Source organism: Astyanax mexicanus, chromosome 11, assembly GCF_023375975.1.
Source record: "Astyanax mexicanus isolate ESR-SI-001 chromosome 11, AstMex3_surface, whole genome shotgun sequence".
Taxonomy (NCBI): Eukaryota; Metazoa; Chordata; class Actinopteri; order Characiformes; family Acestrorhamphidae; genus Astyanax; species Astyanax mexicanus.
Window position 1 is genome coordinate 51,530,688 of NC_064418.1, and position 26,142 is coordinate 51,556,829.

Below are 26,142 nucleotides of genomic sequence, written 5' to 3' on the forward strand. Positions count from 1 at the left end.
CTATTATTACGTCTATCACTCTAATCCTGTTATCTTTGTGTTTTCTAGATACACCTGGAGAGCCTGTTGGACCAATCGTCTTCACAAATATCTCAGAGGGCAAAGTAACACTTTCATGGAATCCACCAGAGAACGATGGCTGCTCTGAGGTCACTCATTACGTCATTGAAAAGCGTGAAACCGCCAAAATTTCCTGGGCGCTTGTTACGGATTGTTGTGAGGGATGCACGTACAACGCCAGCAAGCTGATCAAGACCAACGAGTACCAGTTCCGTGTTTCTGCAGTCAACAAGCTTGGTGTCAGCCGACCACTGGACTCTGCTCCTGTTATCGCTCAAATGCAATACAGTAAGTTTAGCTTCATTTCTTTCTTAAATTATCAATTGAGATTAAATTAAAATATAATAAACAGTGACTAAACACATTGCTTTCTTTAAAACATTGCTTTCTTCTTTTCCACAGCTGTCCCAGACCCGCCTGGTACCCCAGATTCAACAGATGCAGATGGAGAGAGTATCACTATCAACTGGGCTCCACCAACACATGATGGTGGAAATCCAGTTCAGTATTACATCGTTGAAAGACGTGAGAAGAAAACAGGCCGCTGGTTAAAGGTTCTGACCAGAAAACCCATTGTTGAAGCTGCACACAGAGTAACTCATCTGACTGAGGATGTTGAATATGAATTCCGTGTTTACGCCGTTAACGATGCTGGAGTTAGCAACCCCAGCAATATTTCAATGCCCATCAAATGCGCTGAGCCAACTGAAGAGCCAGACGGTCCTTCAATTATCAACGTCACCGACACCACCAACACATCTGTGAGTCTGGAATGGACCAGGCCCGGCTATGATGGTGGCATGGAGGTTCAAGGTTACATCATTGAGATGTGCAAAGCAACTGAAGAAGAGTGGCGTAGAATCAATGAGGATCTCTGCACAGTCACTAAGTACACTGCGACCGGCCTGGAAACTGGCGCCGAGTACAAATTCCGCATTATCGCCATCAATGCTATTGGCAAGGGTAAACCGAAAGAGATTTCTGAGCCCGTAAAAGCAGTGGACAGACTGACTGCACCAGAAATTGAAATTGATGCATCCTTCCAACAGACGCACATCGTCAAGAGTGGAGGCAGCGTTTGTCTCCGCATTGCCTTTAAAGGAAAGCCTGCTCCTAGCGCTTCTTGGGTGAAGGTGGATGGAGAACTCGGCGTTATGGCAGATGTCACCACCACGGAGAACGTCTCTTGTTTGACGCTTGAGAACTGCACGAGAAATGATAGCGGAAAATACACTCTTGCACTTGAGAACAGCAGCGGAAGCAAATCTACCACTTTCACAGTTAAGGTTCTGGACACACCCGGAGCACCAGGAGCTTTCAAGGTCAAGGATGTGAACAGAGGAGCCCTCACACTCACGTGGGAGCCTCCCCTTAACGACGGTGGTGCACGTGTTCATCACTATCTCGTAGAGAAGCGTGAGGCCAGCCGGCGCACGTGGACCGAGGCAGCACCCAAGTGTACTCAAACGAACTTGAGAGTTTGTGATCTCCTGGAAGGAGTACCGTACTTCTTCAAAGTCATGGCAGAAAATCAGTACGGCCTTGGCGAGGCTAACGAACTAACTGATCCAATCATCGCCACAGCTGAACCAGCTCCACCCAAGAGACTGGACATTATCGACACCACTGATTCCTCAGTTACCTTTGCTTGGCTGAAGCCTGAACATGATGGCGGTAGCCGAATTACATCTTACTGTATTGAGGGCAAAGCAAAGGGCACAGATAAATGGGTTGTTGCTGGCACTACCAAGAACCTAACCCACACAGTTGAGCGATTAACGGAAGGCACAGAGTACGAATTCCGCGTCAAAGCCAAGAATGATGCAGGATTCAGCGAACCTAAGGAAGCATTCTCATCTGTTATCGTTAAAGAGCCTCGTATTGAGCCAACAGCAGATCTCAGCGGCATCACCAACCAGCTCATTACCTGCAAGACTGGAGCTTCATTTGAGATCGATGTTCCATTCAGTGGCAGACCGGCTCCAAAGGTTACCTGGAAGCTTGAGGAGATGAGACTTAAAGAAACTGACAGGGTTTCAATCAAGACAACCAAGAACAGGACTACTCTGGCGGTGAAAGAGAGCATGCGAGGTGATGGAGGTCGATACTTCCTTACCCTTGAGAACGTCACCGGCGTTAAGACTTTCACCATCACTGTCAACGTCATTGGTAGACCTAGTCCTCCTGAGGGTCCTATTGAGATTTCCTCAATTACTTCCGAGTCCTGCAAACTGTCATGGGAAGTACCTGAAGATGATGGCGGAACTGACATCACCAACTACATCGTTGAGAAGCGTGAATCTGGCTCCACTGCCTGGCAGCTTGTTAACTCCAGCGTGAAGCGCACATCATTCCACGTGGCTCATCTGACGAAGTACATGCAGTACACTTTCCGCATCTGCGCTGAGAACAGATTCGGCGTGAGCAAACCAACTGAGTCTGAGACCATCGTTGCAGAGCATCCATTTGGTGAGTAATCACATGCAATGAAACAAAGACACTGCTATTACTTATTATTACTTACACTCGTAGTATATCATATTTCATTTCTAAAACTTACTCTAAAAATGAATTCCTGATTTATTTTTCTGTCACAGTTCCACCTGGTCCTCCAACCAGACCAGAAGTGTTTGGCGTGAGCGCTAACAGCATGAGCATTCGCTGGGAAGAGCCGTACCACGATGGTGGCAGCAAGGTCAATGGTTACTGGATTGAGAAGAAGGAGCGCAACACTATCCTCTGGGTCAGGGAGAACACCATCCCATGCTTCGAGTGTTACTACAAGGTGGATGGCCTTGTTGAAGGTCTTGAGTACCAGTTCAGAGTGTACGCCATGAATAACGCCGGCCTCAGCAAAGCAAGTGAAGCCTCAAAGAGAGCTGTGGCTCAGAATCCAGTTGGTAAGTTCAATACAAATACAAGTCTTGTGCAATTTAGTTTAACAAAAGTTTACTTTCACATACACATGTATTTTTTGCAAGTACTTATACTTATACATATATATGTGTTTATCTCTTCAGATCCTCCAGGAAAGCCGGAGGTAACCAACGTGTCAAGATCAACGGTTTCGATTAAGTGGTCTGTGCCAATGAATGATGGTGGAAGTCCCATTATGGGCTACATTGTTGAGCGTAAACCCTACACAATCACTGGAGAAGGTCGTTGGCTGAAGTGTAATTACACTAACGTTACCGACACCAACTTCACCATTACTGCTCTGGGAGAAGGAGAAGTGTACGAGTTCCATGTAATCGCCAAAAACGCTAACGGTGTGTACAGCTTGCCATCAGCTTCGACCGGAGCCGTGACTTGCAAGGCAGAATACAGTAAGTATAAATTTTCAATTGGATTAACCTGTACTGCAGTCGTGCATCAATGGCCAAAATCTATAACTTCTTCTTTTAATTTTTTAGCTCCTCCCAAAGCAGAACTGGACAGCAAACTTCTTGCAGACACTGTTACAATCAGAGCAGGTTCTGACCTTGTTCTTGATGCTGCTGTTGGTGGTAAACCTGATCCGAAGGTCAGCTGGTCCAAGGGACAGAAGGAACTGGACCACTGTGAGAAATATTCTCTTCAGTATTCTAGCACCCGGGCTCTGGCAATCATCAAGTTCTGTGATAGAGATGACACTGGAAAGTATATCCTGACAGTGAAGAACGCCAGTGGAACCAAAACTGCTGAGGTCAATGTAAAGGTGCTTGGTAAGTGTAGTAACTTCTATTCTTTTTAAAGCAAACAACTCAAATATATAGAAAAACACAGTAAAAAATTGAATGCTTCATAACCGTGTTGCTTCCTCTGTTCTTAGACACACCGGGACCGCCTCAGGATATTACCATAAGCAACGTTTCCGAGGAGAAATGCAAAGTGTCCTGGAAGGTGCCTCTGGAAGACGGTGGTGACCCCATTACACACTATGTGGTGGAGAGGAGAGATACCAACAGACTGAACTGGGTGGTCATGGATGCTGAATGCAAGGGTCTCACATGTGACATTACCAGACTCTTCAAGAATAACGAGTATATTTTCCGTGTGAGAGGTGTGAACAAGTACGGATCTGGTGTACCACTGCAGTCTTCCTCCATCTTTGCTAGAAATACCTTCAGTAAGTTAATTATAATAATTATAATACTATTCAATGTTAAACTACTTTGCTGTTTTGAGATGATCAATCTTTAAAAGGGTTAAAACTTTGAACAAATCCTCCTTTCCCTTCTTTTCTTCTATAGCCGTACCGTCACCCCCAGGAACCCCTGAAATTCTCGCCGTTGGAAAAGATTTCGCAACGATTGAGTGGCTGAAACCTGAGAGCGATGGAGGTAGCGAAGTCACAAACTACCTGATTGAGAAGAAGGAAAGGAAGAGCATCAGATGGGTCAAGGTCAACAGAGACACTGTACTTAAGGACACATCCTTCAAGGTCACAGATCTGCAAGAGGGCAACATTTACCAGTTCCGTATAACAGCCATGAACGCCGCTGGAGACAGTGAGCCCAGTGAGGTGTCTATGTATGCTGTCTGCAGAGTCCCAACAGGTATATTATACACTTTATATATACAGTTTGACTTAAAAATATTTTTTAAATATATATTTTTAGTGTTTAAAATATAAGTAACATATTGATTGGTTTTTCCCCACAGGCAAACCAGATTCTCCTTCAATTCCTCGAGTCACAGACACTCACAAGGACAGCATTAGTCTGGCCTGGTCGAGACCCGTGGAAGATGGAGGTGCTGATGTTATCGGTTATGTTCTGGAAATGCAAGAATTCGGTGCGGAGGAGTGGACCAAGGCCCACGAGAAGAACCTGAGGGGCACAGAGCACACGGTGTCCGGTCTCACCGCCGGCAAAAAGTACTGCTTTAGAGTTGCTGCCGTCAATGTCAATGGAATTGGTGACTTCAGTGACCCATGTGCTGAAGTTGAGCCTGTCGAGAGAATCGGTAAGTTTGAGAATTTACTGAGAGTCCTTAGATAAAACAAATTTAAGAATGTTAATGTCAAACATGGATGTTTACATGAGTTTGGCAAATTAAATTTGTCGCTAACATAAATCAAAATGATTGTTTTCTCAGAACTCCCTGATATCGAGCTTCCCGACGAGCTGACGAAGACTATCTGCCTCAGAGCTGGAGCTTCTCTGCGTCTCCATGTTACAATCACTGGAAGACCATTCCCAGCAATCACCTGGAGCAAACCTGGTGTGGATCTCCAGAACCGTGGGTTCATTGAAGTGACTAGCACTGCCACAACCCTGATTATTGATAAGGTGCACCGCTATGATGCTGGAAAATACACAATCGAAGCTTCCAATTCAGCTGGCAAGAAGGACGCCAGCATTCTTGTGAAGATCTATGGTACGTTTTGGAAATTAGAAATGTTATGTACAGTATAAACTTAATGGAATATGCTGTAATTAGTATAATACAAGATTTTAATTCTTAAATCTCGTATGTTCTTTTTCAGATACCCCTGGTCCCACAGGTCTAATTAAATTCAAAGAGCTCACAAAAGACTCTGCTCATATCACTTGGGACGCTCCTGAGGTCGATGGTGGAGCACCAGTGAACAATTACATCATTGAGAGAAGAGAGACCTCGATGAGAGCCTACAAAACCGTGACGTCCAAGTGCAACAAGACGTCATACAAAATTACAAACCTGGAGGAGGGAATGCTCTACTACTTCAGAGTCTTGCCAGAAAACATCTACGGTATCGGTGAACCTCGCGAGACGCCTGATGCCGTACTGGTGTGTGAAGTTCCACTGCCTCCATCCAAGCTGGAAGTTGTAGATGTCACCAAGTCTTCCGTATCACTTGGATGGGAGAAACCAGAACATGACGGCGGCAGCAGACTCACCGGTTACATCGTTGAAGCATGCAAAGCCGGTACCGACAAATGGATGAAGGTCGCCACTCTGAAACTCACCGACTACGAGTACACCATCGATAAGCTGAACGAAAGCGAGCAGTACCTGTTCAGGGTACGTGCTGTCAACAGCAGAGGAATGGGTGAACCCAAAGAAACTGTCACTGCTGTTACAGTGCAAGAACAAAGAGGTACTTTACAATTATTTTCATGATTTAAAGTCAAATTCGAGATGTTGACACTGTTTTGAATTCTGTTTAGATTAAATGTAGTTCCATCAAACAGAATGGATTTAAAATGGGATAAAAACATAGCAACCCATAAAATAAGCCCTATATTTAACACATACAGTAACTCAATCATCTTTCTTTCCTTTTCAGTCATGCCAAAGGTCGATTTCTCAAGCATCCCGCAGAAGATGATCAGCGTTTTGGCTGGCAAACCCCTTGAACTTCACCTGCCAATCATTGGAAGACCACCTCCAATCTGCTCTTGGTTCTTCAACGACAATAAGCTGAAGATTCAGGAGCGCGTGAAGATTCAGTCAACTGGCAAGTTCACCAAGTTGACCGTTCTCGACACCACAATCGATGACAGTGGAGAATACACACTTGAAGTGAAGAACATTACAGGAGTTATTACAGAGAAAATTAAAGTTACCATTCTCGGTAAGATAATGCCTTAACCTTATAACACCTTGTACTTATCGGATGTGTATACTGGACTTTAGATTAAAGATTTACAAAAATAACATGAAAACTTGTATTTCTAACCTACAGACAAGCCTGATCAGCCTACAGGACCGATTATCTTTGAAGAGATTGAAGCAACTTCAGTAACATGTAGCTGGAACCCACCGGAAAGAGACGGAGGTGCTCCTGTTACGAACTACGTTGTTGAGCAGCGTGATGCTCATCGTCCAGGATGGGTACCCGTCTCTGAATCAGTCAGCAGACCAACCTTTAAGTTCAACAGGTTGACGGAGAGAGATGAATACGTCTTCCGCGTTGCTGCAGTCAACAGATACGGCACCGGCGAGTTCTTGCAGTCTGAAGTTGTGGAATGCAAGAGTTCCAAATGTAAGGTTCCAGTTGTGGTTGCTTATATTTATGTAGCTGTACATATTCTGTGTTAGTCACACTCTCTCTCTCTCTCTCTCTCTATATATATATATATATATATATATATATATATATATATATATATATATATATATATATCTTTAAATAACTTATTTACCTATATTTCCACAGCCATCCCTGGACCACCAGGCCGCCCGGTAGTGTTTGACGTGTCTCGCGATGGCATGACAGTCGCATGGGAACCTCCAGATGAGGATGGTGGATTGGAGGTATCTGGCTACATCATTGAGCGCAAAGAGGTCAGAGCTGACCGATGGGTCCGAGCAAATAAGAACCCCGTGACGATGACAAGATACAGATCCACAGGTCTCATTGAAGGTCTTGAATACGAGCACAGAGTGACCGCCATCAATGCCAGAGGTGTTGGTAAACCCAGCCTTCTGTCCAAACCAGCTGTGGCCACTGATCCAGTTGGTAAGTGTATTTTTTAAATGTGGACGTCCTGTGTATTAAAAAAGAAAATATACATTTAAACAATTCTATATATCATTAAACCATTCTTATTATCCTCTTATAATCTCTCCAGATCCACCCGGCTCACCTCAGAACCCAAGAGTCACAGACACCACCAAGACGTCAGTGTCACTGGCCTGGAATCCACCTGATGAAGAAGGCGGTTCTAAGGTTACCGGTTACCTGATTGAGATGCAGAAGGCTGGTTCTGTAGCCTGGATCAAGTGCAACACCACACCATCCATGATCTGTGAATACACACTGACCAAAATGCCCCAAGGAGAAGAGTTCAAGTTCAGAGTAATGGCCTGCAATGCGGGTGGACCAGGTGAACCTGCTGAGGTTCCAGGATCCGTCATCATCACCGAGAGGCTTGGTATGATCCATTAACATCACTATCTGTTGTATTTTTTATTGTTAATATGTTTTAATTCTAAACAGCTAATTTGTCTTAAACTAATATGACTAATCTTTTTTAATCATGCTTTATTTCAGAACCACCAAGTCACGATCTTGAAGCCAAGTACAAAGATGTCTACGTGGTCAGATATGGAGCAGTCATCAAAATTTCAGTACCCATCAAGGGCAAACCAACGCCTGTCTGCAAGTGGTCGAAGGATGGAGCTGAAGTGTCCAATCGTGCAATGATCGCTGCTAGCGAGGACGTTACTGAGCTCGTTATTAAGGAAGCTGAGAAGTCTGACTCTGGTGTCTACGTCCTCCACCTGGAAAACAAGTGTGGCAAGAAAATTGTGCATATCAAGGTTAAGGTTATCGGACGTCCATCGGCGCCTGAAGGTCCTCTTGCCTTCGACGACATTCAGGCCCATTCTGTAAGAGTGAGCTGGAAACCACCTTCAGACGATGGTGGTACAGAAATCCTTGGCTACATTGTGGAGAGGCGTGAGGCACAAAAGGCAGCCTGGTACACTGTGGACTCTCGGGTGGTCGACACGTCATTGGTGGTTAAGGGACTACAGGAGGGTGCCGAGTACCACTTTAAGGTGACGGCAGAGAACAAGTTTGGCATCAGCAGTTCTCTTAAATCCGACCAGCCTGTTGTTCCCAAGACTCCCATCTGTAAGTACTTGTCTTATCCACTGCCTGTATTTAACATATCAGATTTAAACTAATAAAAAATATTTCTGTTTCTGTAAGGGTTAAATATTTAACAATATTTTGTGTTCCTAAATAAAAGGTGTCCCAGAAGCTTCCGGAATACCACCAGAGATTATGGACGTCACTAAGAACTCTGCAAGCTTGGCATGGACCAAGCCTAAAGATGATGGTGGCTCTGCAATCACTGGGTACTTCGTAGAGTACAAAGAAGTGTCATCTGATAAGTGGGTTCGTCACGAGACAAAGATCACGTCCAGCATGTTCACTCTAACCGGACTGACTACCGACGCTGAGTATCATTTCCGCGTGATTGCGGTGAACGATATTGGAGAGAGTGAACCTGGACCTGTATCAGAGTCTGTCACCTGCAAAGATCCATTTGGTAAGACAATAGTTCTGACTGTTTTTCCTCAGTTTAGAAGACAATTAAACATATTCATAAGGCTATGGATGTATAAAACTAGGATAAAACTACACGTAATGTTGACAAGTATCACTTACAATGTTTCATCTTTCTCTTCTCTTAAGACAAACCAAGCCAACCAGGCGAGATTGACACTGTGACCGTCACTAAAGACTACATTACCGTTCGTTGGGGACCTCCAGAATGTGATGGAGGAAAGCCCGTCCTGGGTTATTGGGTTGAGTACAGAAAATCAGGGGAGAGCACCTGGAAGAAGTGCAACAGAGAACGCACCAAGGACAAACAGTTCACTCAGGGTAGCCTTCAGGAAGCCACTGAGTACGAATTTAGAGTTTTCGCTGAAAATGAAACCGGAACCAGCAGACCTCGCAGAACCGCAACTGGAATCAAGACCAAACTGAGCGGTAAGTACAGTTCCTGCACTGTGCAAAGTATAAAAAATAATGATGTGAATAGCAAAATGTTGTTCAACAACCGTTAAATACATTCTTCCCTGTTTTTTATCAGTTGGAACTAAACCAGCCCTCAGAAAGGAAATGGATGAAGTTACTGCCAAGCTCGGACAGACTGCCACCCTGAAATGCCAGATTATCGGACGTCCCGTTCCAGAAATCAAGTGGTACAAGGCTGGAAAGGAAATCAAAGAAGGACGCAAGTACGCCGCAACCTCCGACGGCCGAAACCACACCCTTACCATCTCCACCGAACAGCAGGAAGACGAGGGCTTGTACACTTGCAAGGCTGTAAATGAAGCCGGAGAATGCGAGACCAGTGGAACCTTGGTTCTGGAAGCAGCACCACAGTTCCCTGTTCCACTCAAAGACAAAATCTTTGCAGGATGCGGAACCACTGTTCGCATTCACGTCATGTACATCGGCCGACCCGAGCCTAAGATCATGTGGCTTCATGGCTCCAAACCCATTGAGGCTTCTGAGAACGTCAGCATTGAGAACACAGAGCATTACACTCATTTGATTCTGAAGAACGTTCAACGCAGGGTGAACGGCGGAAAGTACCGAATCAGGATCAACAACCACTTCGGTTCTGCGGACACAGTGACGCAACTTGAAATTCAAGGTATTTTCTTCTTTGAATAAAAAAAATCCGTTTTAGAATTTAATTTTAATACTCAATTTAATACTTAATCACTTTTATGTATTAAGTATACAAATGACATTTTATATTTTTATCCTCAGACAAGCCCGACATGCCAACTGGTCCAATTGTTCTCGAGGCTTTACTGAAGAATTCCATCATCATTAGTTGGAAGGCACCAGCAGATGATGGCGGATCAATGATCACCAACTACATTGTGGAGAAGCGTGAAGACAAGGAAGGGGCAGAGTGGGAACTTGTGTCGTCATCCATCACTGGCATTTCCTGCCGCATACCCAATCTTGTTGAAAACGAAGGATACTTCTTCCGTGTTTCAGCACAAAACCGTTACGGCATCAGTGAATCACTGGTGACGCCATCTGCAATTCTTATTAAGAGTCAGTTAGGTAAGTTAAGACATATATTACAAGTTTTTAAAGAGTGTTTCTTTAAAAAATGTTAAATTGTAATAAGTGTCCAAACTTTTGACATCAGAATTATTAACTAATACATTCAAATGTTTTATAGATAAGCCCGGAGCACCACTGAAACCAGTTGTATCCGGAGTGACCAAGAAGTCATGCATTGTGTCCTGGAAACCACCTCTTAGCGATGGAGGTTCCAAGATTAAGAACTACTGTCTTGAGAAGAAAGAAAAGAAGAAGGGTGAATGGGCTGCTGTTACCACAGATGAAATCCACCAGACCGTTTACTCCGTTAAGGGTCTCGTGGAAGGTGTGGAATACATTTTCCGTGTGAAATGTGAAAACCTCGGTGGAGAGAGTGAATACAGCGAGGAGTCTGATCCTGTTGTTCCAAAGGCGGAAGTTGAAGTGCATGCTCCCGCCTTCAGAGAAGACCTCAGGAACCTGAGCGTGAAATACAAGAGCAATGCAACGTTTGTTTGCAAGATTACAGGACAGCCTAAACCTGTGATCAAATGGTTCAGGCGTGGCAAAGAGATTCAGTCTGACGGAACCAAACTCAAGATCCAGGAGTTTAAGGGAGGTTACCATCAACTCGTTATTTCTAACGCTGATGAGGAAGACTCAACCGTCTACCAGATTAGAGCAACAAACCAGGGAGGATCTATCTCTGCTACAGTTTCTCTGGATGTTGAAAGTAAGTTTGCAAAAAAAACAAAAACATATGATAGCTTTTTTAGTGTAATTCAGTGATTCAGTTTTATATATATTACAAATATATACAAAATGTATTGATTGTGTTCACTCTTTTACAGTACCTGCAAAGATTCATTTGCCCAAGAACTTGCAAGACAAAGAGGCCATCCACGCTCTTCGCGGCGAGGTGGTGAACATCAAGATTCCATTCAGTGGAAAACCAGATCCAGTCATCACATGGCAGAAGGGACAAGATCTTATTGACAATAATGGATATTACCAAGTTATCGTCACAAGATCGTTCACAGCTTTGGTGTTCCCTAACGGAGTTGAGAGGAAAGATGCTGGTTTCTACATCGTCTGCGCGAAGAACAGGTTTGGAATTGACCAGCAAACCGTTGAACTTGATGTTGCAGACGTACCTGATCCACCTCGTGGTGTCAAAGCCGGTGATGTTTCTAGAGATTCTGTCTCTCTGGACTGGGTGGCACCTGCTAGCGACGGCGGAAGCAGAGTTACTAACTACATCGTAGAAAAGTGTGCCACTACCGCTGAGAGGTGGATCCGTGTCGCCCAGTCACGTGACACTCATTACACGGTCACCAACCTGTTCGGAAAGACAAGCTACCAGTTCCGTGTAATTGCAGAGAACAAATTTGGTCAAAGTGCACCATCTGAGAGCAGTGGACCCGTAGTGACCAAAGAAGACAAATCAAGAGTTCTTAACTATGACGAGGAAGTGGATGAAACCAGATCTGTGCCTTCTGGAAAGGCTCCACATTCAGAGGCCAAGAACCTCCACAACAAATACATGATTGCTGAAGAGCTTGGCCACGGACAGTACGGCATTGTCCACCGCTGTGTTGAGGTCAGTTCAGAGAAGACATTCATGGCCAAATTCGTCAAAGTGAGAGGTGCCGACCAAGCCATAGTGAAGAAAGAAATCGCAACTCTAAATCTGGCACGTCATAAGAACTTCCTGATCCTCCACGAGTCATTTGACAGTCCTGAAGAACTGGTCATGATCTACGAGTTCATCTCTGGAGTTGACATATTTGAGCGCATTAGCACTGCTAACTTCGAGCTCAATGAACGTGTGATTGTGAACTACATCAGACAAGTGTGCGAAGCCCTTGAGTATCTGCACAGCAAGAGTTATGGTCACTTTGATATTAGACCTGAGAACATTGTGTACACCACAAGAAGAGGAACCACTGTCAAGATCATTGAACTGGGACAATCCAGACATCTTACTCCCGGAGACCAAATCAAAATTCAGTACACCGCAGCCGAATACTGTGCTCCTGAAATCCACCAAAATGAGATGGTCAGCACAGTCACAGACATGTGGTCCGTTGGTGTTTTGGTCTACGTTCTCCTCAGTGGACTCAATCCTTTCATTGCTGAAACCAATCAGCAAACGATTGACAACATCTCCAATGCCGAATACAGTTTTGAAGATGAGTCCTTCAAAGATGTCAGTGTTGAGGCAATGGACTTTATCGACCGTCTGCTTACTAAAGACCGTAAACATCGTATGACTGCGGCTGAAGCCTTGAATCATCCTTGGCTGACAAAGAGCACAGAGGAGATTAGCACTAAGACCATCAAGACCACACGACACAAGAGGTACTATGGTGCTATGGTGAAGAAAGAATGGAACACAGTCGTCTCGTCGGCTCGTGTTGCCAGTGGTGGAGCGATCAGAAGTCAGAGAGGCGTAACAATTGCCAAAGCAAAGATTGCACCATTTGAACATGGTCCACTTGCTGGGCAAATCAAACACAGCACTGCTGGTGATGGAGACGATGTCAAGTTCATCTGCAACATTGAGAACTACGACAGTAGTACTGAGGTTACGTGGTACTGTGGAGTCAGACAACTTGAAGAAGGTGCCAGATATGAAATCACCTACGAAGAGGGTCTTGCTACCATAACCATCAAGGGTATCAACAGAACAGATGACGGAACGTACAGATGCAAAGTTGTTAATGAGTACGGTGAGGACAGTGCTTATGCTGAGCTCTTCGTCAGAGGTGTCAGAGAATACCGCAACTTCTACACAGCACGCGTTGTAAAGAAGGTCAAACGCAGAGTGGACACAGCCAGACTTCTCCAAAGACCTCCAGAGTTCACCCTTCCTTTGTGCAACCGCACTGCTTACATCGGAGAGTCTGTTCGCTTTGGCGTCACCATCACCGTGCATCCTGAGCCACGTGTCATGTGGTTGAAATCTGGACAGAAGATTTCTCCAGGAGACGATGACAGAAAATACACCTTTGTCAGTGACAAGGGCCTGTATCAGTTGGTAATCAAAAATCTGGACCCTGATGACGATGCTGAGTACTCTGTTGTGGCACGCAACAGATACGGAGATGACAGCTGCAAGGCTCGTCTCACAGTGGTTCCTCGTCCTGCACCTGCTGATAATACCCTGAGACCCATGTTCAAACGCCTGCTGGCAAACCTGGAGTGCAGAGAGGGCCAGAGTGTGAGATTCGAGATAAGAGTTTCAGGAGTACCAGTACTGAAATGGGAGAAGGACGGCACACCGTTGGCATTTGGTCCACAAATTGAAATTGTTCACGAGGGCTTGGACTACTTTGTCCTACACATCAGAGACACTCTTCCAGAGGATTCTGGCACTTACAGAGTCACTGCAACCAACTCTGCTGGCTCTGCAAGTTGTCAAGCCACACTCAAGGTTGAGCGTGTGACACATGTCAAGAAGGACTTTGAGAGTGAAGAGGAAAAGAAAAAGAAACAAGCGCTTGACCAGCAAAAGATAGACAAGAAGGTTCGACTAACGCAGATTCTCGCTGGTGCGGACGTGACCCCTCTCACTCCCATTGCACAGCAGGCCCTGAGAGAGGCTGCAACTATGTTCAAACCAGCAGTGACCCCCAAGAAAGGAAAGACTGAAGCTGAGGAAGCCAAAGAAAAGGAAGAGAAAAAGAAAAGAGCGGAGGAAAAGAGGTTGAGAATGCCATATGATGTTCCTGCACCTCGTGTCCACGCTCCTACTGCTCTTGAGGAGGACATGGAGATCAAACACTTTAAACCATTCTCAGATATGAAATGGTACAAGAAACTGAGGGACCAGTATGAGTTCCCTGAACCAATGGACAAGATTCCCCAGAAGAGACTCAAGCGTATCCGACTTTCAAGGTGGGAACAACACTACGAAGTGCCTCTGCCGAGAATCAACGACCAATACAAACCCAAATGGCGTATTCCAACTTCACAAGACGACTTGGAAACCGTGAGACCAGCAAGGCACCGCACACCTTCTCCAGAAATGGACACTTACTACAGAATTAGACGCCGCTCCCTTGGAGATCTTTCTGACGAGGAACTGCTTCTCCCTGTGAAAGAATACCTGTCGATGAAGGTCACTGAGGAGGAAAGGATTAAACTTGAGCAGGAGCTTGAACTGGGCTACTCTGCATCTCCACCAAGCCTGAGCCCTGTACGCTTTGAGCTCTCTGCTTTGCGTCCGTCTTCACCTAAGAGAGCTGCATACGGTGAAGAGGAAGAACAAGAGGAAGTCCCAACCTACGACTCCTATCGCATTCCCTCTAAATATGAGGCCGGTCCAAGTTACATTGATCTGCGCCAGCGGCACGAAAAGGCAACACACAGACCTCCAAGGCAGAAGCAAAGATTGTATGAAGAAAAGGAGGACCAGGAGCTGCTCAGACAAGTCACCACCACCACAAGACTAACCTCTTATAAGAGCCAACTGAAACATATGGAGTTTGAGGAAAAGACAAGAGTCTCCAGAAAGGAAAAATCTAAAGTTTCAGTATCAGCAGTGGTTGAAGGAGCTGATGTACCTGTCGCAATTTCACCTGGCTACACTAAAGTGACACGCCCCAAGACTGAGAAGCCTCCGACGGCAGTCAGTCTTCCGACACCAGAGCCGGTACGCCCACGCTCTCTGAGCCCTGCTTCAGCCCCGACACAAGACCTGACCACAACGGTTGATTACATGCAAAGGTATGAAGCAAAGAAGAAAGCTCTGAAAACCAAGACAAAGTTTGAAGTTGTGACTCAGGAGCCGTTTACTCTGGACCATGCCCCAAGGGTGACGGTAAGAATGCGCTCCCACCGTGTGCCAATTGGTCAGAACACTAAATTCACACTGAATGTCCAATCTAAGCCTGATGCAACAATCCAGTGGTTCCACAATGGCAAGCCTATTCAAGACAGCAGGAAGTACCACATGTTTAACATGAGCGGAGTTCTTTCTCTCCAAATCATCGACTGCCAAGAAGAAGACAGCGGCACATATCGCGTTGTTTGCACAAATGCAAAGGGAGAAGCCTCTGACTACGCCACTCTTGATGTTTCCGGAGGAGGATTTTCTGCATACGCTTCTCAGCGCAAAGACGAGGAGCCTCCGACTCCCTTTGTACCTGAAATGACAAAGACGGATGTTTACCACGTCGCATCAGCAAAGGCCACTTCTGCCACTTCTGCCACTTCTGAAACACAGGTTTCTGAGACAGTTACTGAAATCAAATCGTCAGAAATCAAGACTGCAGAAATAACAACCGCAGAAATCACAACTGCGGAAATCAAAACTGCAGAAATCACAACAGCAGAAATCAAAACTGAGACTACCGAAACTATTGTTCATGAAGAATACGCATCTTATGAGACCAAACTCGAGGAAGTCGTTACAGTAGAGGAAGCTGTAGTCGAGGTAAAGAAATCAACCCTTCCAGCTACAATCCTGACTAAACCACAGTCCCTCACAGTTTCTGAGGGTGAATCGGCCAAATTTACATGTGATGTGGATGGTGAACCAGCCCCCAGTGTGACCTGGATGAAAGAAGGAAAAACTATTGTGTCATCCTCCCGTCACATGGTAACATCAACAGAATACAAGTCCACGTTTGAGATCTCTAAAGTTGAAGTCTCAGACGACGGTAGTTACACAGTGATCGTGGAAAACGAAGAAGGCAAACAAGAGGCTCAGTTCACTCTGACGGTCCGCAAGGCAACACCAGTCCAGAAGGCTCTGGCTTCTCCACCAAGAGTCAAATCTCCAGAGTCTCCTCGATTGAAGTCACCCTTTGGAATTAAATCCCCACCGAGAATTAAGTCACCTGAGCCAATCAGGTCACCACAGAGGGTTAAGTCCCCACTGACGGCAAAATCACCCACTCCAAAATCACCCACTCAAAAAGAGACCAAACCTGCCTTCAGCACAGAACTGAGCAACATCTCGGCTTCTTCAGAAACAATCGTCAAGCTGACAGTCAAATTGACTGGTGAGCCTAAACCCCTGATCTCCTGGATGAAGGACGGAAAGGTACAGTATTATATTCATATGCAGTAAAATAGTTTATTTATTAATACATAAGGAATTATCACAATGATGTTCAAATGTTCAATATATTTTTATTGTCTCATTCCAGCGTCTTTCTCAGGGTGGAAAATTTGAAATATTTGAGGAACAAGGTTCCGCCCATCTCGAAATCTACGACTCTGATGTGTCTGACAGTGGTGTGTACAAATGCACCGCCACAAACAGTGCCGGATCCGTTACCACGAGTTGCACAGTCACTGTGAAAGGTATGGTGAACTCAGTATCATACTAATTACAGTAATAACAATATTGTCTCATTAGTAATATTAAAACATTTGCTCTTAAAACCATTAAATCATCGTAAATTCTTCATTTTCTTTTAGAATCAGCAAAATCCGCAGCACTAATGGAAGAAATTGTGAAAAAGGAGATTGTCCACGAGGAAGTCCAGTCCTTCACAGAAATTAAAGCATCACAGACCCAACTGACAATGATCGAGGGTCAGTCCGTCACACTGAAAGCAAACATCCCTGGAGCTTCTGATGTGAAATGGATTCTGAATGGAGTGGAACTGGTAAATTCAGATGTCTACAGATACGGCGTTTCTGGGAACGAGCACTCTTTGACGATCAAGAGCGCCAGCTCTGAACACAGAGGAATCCTCACCTGTGAGGCAAAAACAGAGCACGGTGTGGTCAAGTGCCATTTCGACTCAACGATAAAACAGAAGCGCTCGGACGCTCCAGCCTTCGTAGTCCAACCACATTCCCAGAATGTTAACGAGGGACAGGATGTTGTATTCTCGTGCGAAATCACAGGAGAACCTACTCCTGAAGTCGAATGGTTCAAGGATAATGCAATGGTGAGTAGCACGACAGAACTGTGGAGATAAATCAGTTGAAAAGTGATGCATGAAGCAAAAATAAACAATTTAAGCATTATATAATTTCTGGCTGTAAGAACCAAAAGAATTTGTCAGGTAGAAAACAAGTTCCATCAGCAGCCAGAGTCAGAGAGAGAGTACAGTACAGTTGATCCGGTAACTAGGAAGTGCGTTGGCTTCCTAGTGATGACTTCTAATGTATCAGAGGAGACAATCGCATATCCTGAACTTCATAGAAAGAGTGGGATTTTTTAATAAATAAATCTAAACAAGTTCCTATCTTTTCTTTCTTTTCAGATAACTCTAACATCTAATATGAAGCTGAGCCGTTCTAAGAACGTGTACAAACTGGAGATTAAGAACGCCACTGTTGAAGACACTGGAAAATACACAGTCAAAGCCAAGAACCAGTTTGGACAGAGTTCTGTAACAGCATCTCTCAATGTGATCAGTAAGTTTCCTTTTCTCTTTGCATTAAGTAAGATTCATACTCACACGACTGTGCACTGAGCCTTCTTGTGATTTGGAGTATGAAACATATACATCTCTGGAAAAGAAAATGAAGAGATCACTTCAGTTTCTGAATCAGTTTCTCTGATTTAGCTATTTATAGGTTTATGTTTGAGTAAAATGAACATTGTTGTTTTATTCTATAAACTACAGACAACATTTCTCCCAAATTCCAAATAAAAATATTCTCATTTAGAGCATTTATTTACAGAAAATGAGAAATGACTGAAATAACAAAAAAGATGCAGAGCTTTCAGACCTCAAATAATGCAAAGAAAACAAGTTCATATTCATAAAGTTTTAAGAGTTCAGAAATAATCAATATTTGGTGGAATAATCCTGATTTTTAATCACAGTTTTTTTCATGCATTTTGGCATCATGTTCTCCTCCACCAGTCTTACACACTGCTTTTGGATAGCTCTTTATTTGGTAAAATCAAAGGAACTCATCATTTTAAGCGCTCTCTTAGTTTTGTTTTTCCAGTGCTGTATATATTTATATACACTTCAATAAGCGTATCTGCATCATGCACTCGATTTTCTGTTCCGTCACTGTTATGTACTTCATGTTCATGTGATTAAAATAATCAGATTTGCAGACTATAGTAGAGTATTATTTTGCATGAATAATCCTCTACAGTCTGAATAGTCTATGAAAGCATGTAAAGGAGACTTTGACCAAAAATCTGCAGTTCTGATTTTTGAGTGAATATATTTCTTGACCTGCCCGTCAGGCTGTGTGAATGACGTGGTCGTTATTTGCTATGTTCTCACAGCTCTTGTTGAAGAACCGGTCAAAATGATAGTATTGGAGAAAAGCTCCGAGGCTACAGGCTTACAGGGCAGCTACTCTGCCTTTCAAATGGCTGCAGCAGTGCAGGAGGCGGCCTTCCGCGGCTCCAGCATGGCACAGGTTCAGTTTCAGAGCATGTCTGCATCTAGCATGACCTCCATGACTGCCCAAACCATGGTAGCCACCAGCTCGAGCAGCATGATGGAAATGTCCAGTCACTCGCACGTTGCGGGATCTTCCGTCAGATCCGTTACTCTCGGGCGGAAAGGTGAGAGAGAGACAAACAAAACCAGATGTTGTGTAAATTCACACCACTGCACTCTCAAATCCGTAACACTTTACCTGGATGGTCCATTTGATGACGTTCAGCTAACGTTCCATTCAGTGCAATTCACTTTGGGTTGTTTTGGGTGGTTCAGTTCAGTTTGGCTTGTTTTTGGTTTTGTTGGATTTATTTCAGTTTGGAGTTTCTTGATTTGGTTCAGATGTCTATTAAATGCAGTTGAACAATAAGAAAAAAGTAAATGATTCTCTATTAAATGTAACACTACATTTAATTCTAACCAAAACTCTAATCTTAACATTTTAGCATTGGGTTTAGAGTTAGATTTAAAGTTAAGGTTAGTTAGGGGTTAAGATTAGGGTTAGATTTTAGGGTTGATTGGGGGTTAAGGTTGGGGTTAGGTGTAGGGTTGGATTTTAGGGTTGAGTAAGGGTGAGGTTGGGGTTAGGTGTAGGGTTATGTTCTATTTTGAATCATTTAAATTCAACATATGGTTAAGATGCAGTTAATAGACATTCAGTTAAATGTTAGTTGAGCATCAATGAGGTCATGAAATGGACCATCCAAAAAGTGTAAAGTGTTCCCCTGAAATTTTCTCATAGCTGCATCATGATGAGTCCTGTGATGAGTCGAGCGCTCGTGTCCTAACGTCTCTTTTTCTCTGAACGCAGGAATCCCACCGAAGATTGAAGCAGCTCCGGAGGAGATCAGCGTTGAGTCGGGGAAGGTTCTGACCGTGGCCTGTGCGTTCAGTGGAGACCCGGTGCCCGATGTTGAGTGGTCTCATTCAGGCAGGGTGCTCTCCGGCGCCCCCAGCGGACGCTTCCAGATCGCTACGACCGAGGACATCACCACGCTCATCATCAGCGGCGTGAAGGAGAACGACGCCGGAGCGTACACCCTCAGACTGTCCAACGAGCTCGGGTCTGATACCGCCACCGTCAACGTCAGCATTCGATCCATGTAAAGAAAAAAATATATAACCGTAATCCAACCTATACCCCTTTTTTTCTCCTCCTTCCTGCAATATCGTTTTATTTATTGAATGAGTAAAGATACTCTGTTCTAGATAAAGACCTGGATCTCTGTAAATATGAACTATTTTTATACCAAACTTGACATTAATTTATGCCAAACTAGACTAAAAAAGTCTAAAGTTGTTATAAAATGTGCCATATTGATTATGATGATTATGACTAGGATTTTTGAACCAATTTTTCTGTGACGTGTACATAATGTATATAGCCGAATTTAACGGTTATGGGAAATGTATGAATTGTTATTTATGACAATTTTAACTGAAAAAATGGAACTAAACGTTTATCAGGAGAAAGTTTCTAAAGGAACGAATACCCTGTTAAACCCGAAACTAAACTATGTGCCTCAACAAAAAGTTGAAGTCCTAAGATTGCCTCAACAGGTAGAGAGGCTCCCTGTTGAAGTTCTACTAAAATCCGAGAGACACCGTTTTATGCACTGTACACCTGTGCAGGGAGTAACGCAATACTCTGAATGTATAACTCGACCATAAGACCTTGAGTGCTGTTTGCATCTTACCCTCATGTAAGCAGCTCGACTAGGCCTTGTGTTCAGACTGATTTTGTCATACTACCATTTTAATGACATGTTCACAGTGCGAGCGGCCTGCACTCTGAGCAGATTATTATGTTTAGCGCACGCTTTCTGGCAGAGGACCGTCTGAAGCGGATTTTAAGAACGTAACATCACCTGGCCATTTTTATTTCTGGATCCGTTCAGGTGCTTCTCTGCAGAACCCGTGCCGCCTCTTGGAGGATCGCTAGCTTATATTTTGTGTGTTTGTGTGTTATAGTGTGTGTGTTAGCTTTAGATTCTCACCTCGTCAGCGGTCAGGGCGATCATCAAGCGATGTACCACAGCGACGACACCCGCTGTGCAAAGAAAACACAAAATACATGAAGATTAAAGCCCTGCACTTTGATTTAATAGCAATTAATTTATGTAGCAGCATCTATATATTCAGCCTCCTTGAGTTTTATGAATTTCTGATTTAATAAAGCATGATTTCAGCACCATAAAACCCCAGTGTCTGTCTTTCTTTAATGTTTCATATATTTCCTGACATGCTTAAAAAAATGACCTCACTTCTTAATAAATCTTACCAATAATTAATTATGAATTATTAAATTCTATGGTTTACTGAATAATCATATTACATAAGGCTATAGTCTTACAGTTTGGTGTGATTTTGGACATTTTCCCAAGTTTATATCCCATAAAAATTATAACTCATATGACTTGGAAAATACCCGGGAGAGGTGTATAGCGTGTATTTTATTCAAATATGCAAGAAAAAACATTTGATCTATTTTTCACAAAAATCGGCAAATTACATAAGGCTATATAGTCTTACCTTTTGGTGTAATTTGGGACATTTCTTTTATTCCATGAAATTTTAACTCAAATGCATGTGAAAATGCCTGGGAGTGGTGAATAGTGCGTAGTTTCATTTAGATATGCAATTAAAAAAAAAAAAATTGGACAATTACAAAAGGCTATAGTCTTATCTTTTGATGTGATTTTGGATATTTCCCCCAACTTTATATTCCATGAAATTTTAACTCAAATGATTGGGAGAATTCCGGGGAATGGAGCATTGTGACTACTCTCATTCAGATAGACAAAAAAAATACTTTTAATTTTTCCCCAAAATCACAAAATTACCAACAGTCATAAGTATAAACTTTTGACATAATTTAACCAATCATCATGCTGTCTTTTTTTATTAAAAATAACTCCAATATATGACAAAACGCCTAGTCAATATGAACTGTTTATATATGTTAATTTCACTCAGTTTCTAACAGAGAAGTGAAAAATAAACTCAAACTCTTAACTATGACCTAAAACACTGGATTCTCTACAGGAATACTGTTTAAATATGTTACAAAATCAAATTAAGAGCAGCGTTTTTAAATAAGAACATGTTATTAACTGTTATTTATTAATAAAACACAGAGCTTAGCATAAGAGCTGCTGAGGGACGGTGGCTCAGAGGGACCAAACATCAAACTGCAGTTCAATACTTTACCGGCAGGGGACGCCACAACTCCATTTTACAGCATTAAAAACTTTATTTTTTTAAAATTTATCTAAAACTAAGTGATTTTCTTACTCTGTTAATATGAACAGGAGATTTTGCTTTAGTTTTAGTCTGTTATCTAAAATGTATAACAGTTGTTGTCTAAGTGAGTAAAGAGCTTCAGATTCACCCAAAATAATAAGAGTGACCAACTCTACAATACACATTCCCACAATACACATAAAAATACCTTACACATAAAAAGCAAATAAGTTTAAATAAAGATTGATTTATCAATTTTTTTCTATTGTGAATAAAATGTGGGTCTATTATATGTAAAGATCAGTGTATTCTGTTTTTATTTATATTTATTCATATGTTTCTCAGTGTCCAGCTCGTAATCAGTGGAGGATAGGGAAGGAGATGCTGATGGATTGGGCTGAATATATTTTACAGATTACTCAGTAAATTGTGTTTATGAGCTCATTTATCTACAAGTCAGAACTCAGAGTGTCCAATAAAATATGCTGCGTTTCCATATAAAAGGAAAAGCTGAGGAAAGAAAATCTATGACGCAAATGAGCCGTTATTAAGCTATTTCAGATCAATCGGACGTCGCTAAACTGCTGACGCTCCGGTGGTGTGATGGAGGATCATTATTCTCTGCTGATTCTGCTGTTTCTAAAGGTTATTATTATTATTATTATTATTATTCTTTTATTCACATAAACGTGAACACAAGAAATATAGATCTCAGTAAGTCATTATACACTGTTATAGTTCACACCCAATACTTACCAATAAACACCAATAAACATTAATACAAACCAAAACTTAACAATACAAACCAATACCTACCAATAAATATAAATACATGAGATCCTTACCAATACGTACCAATGCAAACCAGTAAACATCAATACCTACCAATACAAACCAATACCTACCAATACAAACCAATACCTACCAATACATGCCAATACCTACCAATACAAACCAATACCTACCAATACATGCCAATACCTACAAATACATGCCAATACCTACCAATACATGCCAATACCTACCAATACATGCCAATACCTACCAATACATGCCAATACCTACCAATACATGCCAATACCTACCAATACAAACCAATACCTACCAATACATGCCAATACCTACCAATACAAACCAATACCTACCAATACAAACCAATACCTACCAATACATGCCAATACCTACCAATACATGCCAATACCTACCAATACATGCCAATACCTACCAATACATGCCAATACCTACCAATACAAACCAATACCTACCAATACAAACCAATACCTACCAATACATGCCAATACCTACAAATACATGCCAATACCTACCAATACATGCCAATACCTACCAATACATGCCAATACCTACCAATACAAACCAATACCTACCAATACATGCCAATACCTACCAATACATGCCAATACCTACCAATACAAACCAATACCTACCAATACAAACCAATACCTACCAATACATGCCAATACCTACCAATACAAACCAATACCTACCAATACAAACCAATACATGCCCATAGATGGCACTCAAAAAGATGCATTATTAACATTTCATGACCTAGAGGCTCATCATTACCATCATACTGTAGTTGATACTTAAGTGAATGATTGAATGGATGAATGAGTGGATGGATGTGATTAGTTGGATGGATAGATGAATGAATAGATGGATGGATGGGTAGATGTTTCTGGGTATATAATACAGTACAATACACAGAATCATCCAGATCAACAGTCAGATGACCAGACTGGTTGGAGCTGACAGAAAGGCTACTGTGGATCACCACTCTAGATCACCACTGTTTAATTAGACAGTTGCTGGTTTCCAACATCATTTTTTAATCCACACCCCAAAGAATTCAGAAATTCAGAAGCTCAGTCCAGTATTTATATAATCTTTCTAATAAGGTTCTGGGAGAGAGTACTGTACATTCAGTGACCAATTAAAATACAGAAAATGTGTAAAATATAAAGGAAAGGATGACTGAGTATTAAAACAGTGTTTTTAATGAGCAGATGGAACATATAGAGCAGTAACTGTGATTAGAGACGTGTGACGGAGCTTCTAAAGATCAGAAAAGATCTACAGGCTGAGAAACTCGAGCTCATTACAGCCGGTCTGAGATCCTGCTGTTACTGTGTTACTGGGAGAACTGGAGCTCTGAGTTTTACTGAAACCCTCTCCACCTCTGAGTTACCAGTCAGAACTCATTACAGTTCTGTCAGAACCAGTGCAGTTAATTGGTGTAATTGGGCTGAAGTGGGAACGCAGGCCGGCGCTTTAAAGAGATAAAATACAATTAAAAATACAGTAAAACTGGAGTTTTATGCTCAGAACATTAGAGATAAATCAGCAGGAATTCCACCACAATTTTATATATTTATATTATTATATAGCACTCAGAAATACAATTATTTGATAATATAATTAATCATGGAAGGACTTGTATTTTGAAAGTGTGGGTGATGTACACTGAGTAATTAAAGGGTAAAGCTATAATAGTTTATGTTCGCCTGTTTAATTCTTTTAACTGCATTTTAGTACATATATAGGGAATATATAATATACCTCTATGGTGTGTTTATGACTCATGTTATATAACATTTGTGGTCTAACTTTTCCCTCATGCTCAAAATACCAATGTGAGTTTTCCATATATTTAATTTTACACTATAATACTAAATACTGTTGGACAGCGTCCGTACACATTATTATGATTATTTTATTTTGCATATATAAAGCATAAAAACATACTAATTATGACTACCGATGATTTCTGTTGGTTCGATGAATCGCTTATGCACGTATGCACTGTAATAATTATTTTTCATTATGTTATACATATTTTTGATATTTACAGTGGTATAAAAAAGAGTTTGTTCCCTTCATGATTTATTATTATTTTGCATGTTTGTCTTTCTTAAATGTTTCATATCAAACAAAATTAAATATTAGTAAAAGACAACACAAGTAAACACAAAAATGCAGTTTTAACCCCTTATTTACAGAACAGCATTTTTTGTACATTGTCTGCCTGATATCACACAGCTAAAATCTTGAAGATTTTTAATCAATCACTCATTACATAAAAAGCTTGATTGATAATAAATGTCACTACAAATTCTAACTGTAATTGTAACAGAAATTATTTTAAAAATGTAAAATCTGCAACTTATAATAAAATTGGTACTTTCCTAAACTTTTTCAATTTTAACAATATTTTCCTGAATACAAATCAAACATTTTAGGTCCTCCAAACCTTTATTTTCGTTATGTTTGTCTATTTCTAGTTTTTATGTCTTTATTTTCAAACCTGCAGAATTTGGGTTGATTCCTGTTTCTGATCTGGATTATTAGGTGAATTAGAGAGAAAACAGGAGCTTCTCCAAGTGTCATAAAATTTTCAGAATGTGAATTACCTATTTTACTGCAGAAAAAAGGGGTTTATATCACCTACACCTGCCTAAAAAATGTTTTTATTATAGAAAATAAATAAAATAAAATAATATCCAAACCAATCCCTGTGTAAAAATGGCTGGCTGACCAAAATTACCCCAAGAGCACAGGGACGACTCATTCAAGAGGTCACAAAAAACCCACAACAACAATTTAAAGAACTGCAGGACTCACTGGCCTCAGTTAAGGTAAGTGTTCTGACTGCACCATTAGAAAAAGACTGAGTAAAAAAGTGTGCGCTAAGATTAAAATCACCGCTGAGCAAAAAGAACATTAAAAGCTCATCTCAATTTTACCAGAAATCATCTTAATGATCCACAAGACTTTTGGGAAAAGACTCTCTGTGGGCTGAAGATTCCGCTGTGGTCCTGAGCTCTGTATCCAGGGGGGTGTGGTTATATCAGGATAAATCTTGGTAAGCTTGGCTCTTAGGAAGTTCACTTTTTTAATAAACGTTGAATTAAAGAAGTTTAAATTGTGCACAAGAGGGATGCGTGT

At 42.0% G+C, this 26,142-nt stretch overlaps 1 protein-coding gene across 1 annotated transcript in view; it reads left to right on the forward strand.

Annotated features, from left to right (window-relative positions):
* ttn.1 (titin, tandem duplicate 1) overlaps positions 1-21,132 on the forward strand; it is a 203,143-nt gene extending 182,011 nt beyond the window's left edge. Inside the window, exons 193-218 of the mRNA XM_049485137.1 lie at positions 49-348; positions 463-2,529; positions 2,658-2,960; positions 3,081-3,386; positions 3,474-3,764; positions 3,872-4,168; positions 4,293-4,598; positions 4,705-5,007; positions 5,140-5,421; positions 5,531-6,124; positions 6,314-6,601; positions 6,713-7,012; positions 7,187-7,489; positions 7,602-7,904; positions 8,024-8,608; positions 8,727-9,029; positions 9,176-9,475; positions 9,579-10,148; positions 10,268-10,573; positions 10,695-11,288; positions 11,407-16,607; positions 16,714-16,870; positions 16,988-17,466; positions 17,785-17,938; positions 18,774-19,058; positions 19,745-21,132. Coding sequence (XP_049341094.1) covers positions 49-348; positions 463-2,529; positions 2,658-2,960; positions 3,081-3,386; positions 3,474-3,764; positions 3,872-4,168; positions 4,293-4,598; positions 4,705-5,007; positions 5,140-5,421; positions 5,531-6,124; positions 6,314-6,601; positions 6,713-7,012; positions 7,187-7,489; positions 7,602-7,904; positions 8,024-8,608; positions 8,727-9,029; positions 9,176-9,475; positions 9,579-10,148; positions 10,268-10,573; positions 10,695-11,288; positions 11,407-16,607; positions 16,714-16,870; positions 16,988-17,466; positions 17,785-17,938; positions 18,774-19,058; positions 19,745-20,040 — 15,473 coding nt within the window. The 3' untranslated portion in view covers positions 20,041-21,132. The remainder of the gene's footprint in view (positions 1-48; positions 349-462; positions 2,530-2,657; positions 2,961-3,080; positions 3,387-3,473; positions 3,765-3,871; positions 4,169-4,292; positions 4,599-4,704; positions 5,008-5,139; positions 5,422-5,530; positions 6,125-6,313; positions 6,602-6,712; positions 7,013-7,186; positions 7,490-7,601; positions 7,905-8,023; positions 8,609-8,726; positions 9,030-9,175; positions 9,476-9,578; positions 10,149-10,267; positions 10,574-10,694; positions 11,289-11,406; positions 16,608-16,713; positions 16,871-16,987; positions 17,467-17,784; positions 17,939-18,773; positions 19,059-19,744) is intronic.
* The last annotated feature ends 5,010 nt before the right edge of the window (positions 21,133-26,142 follow it).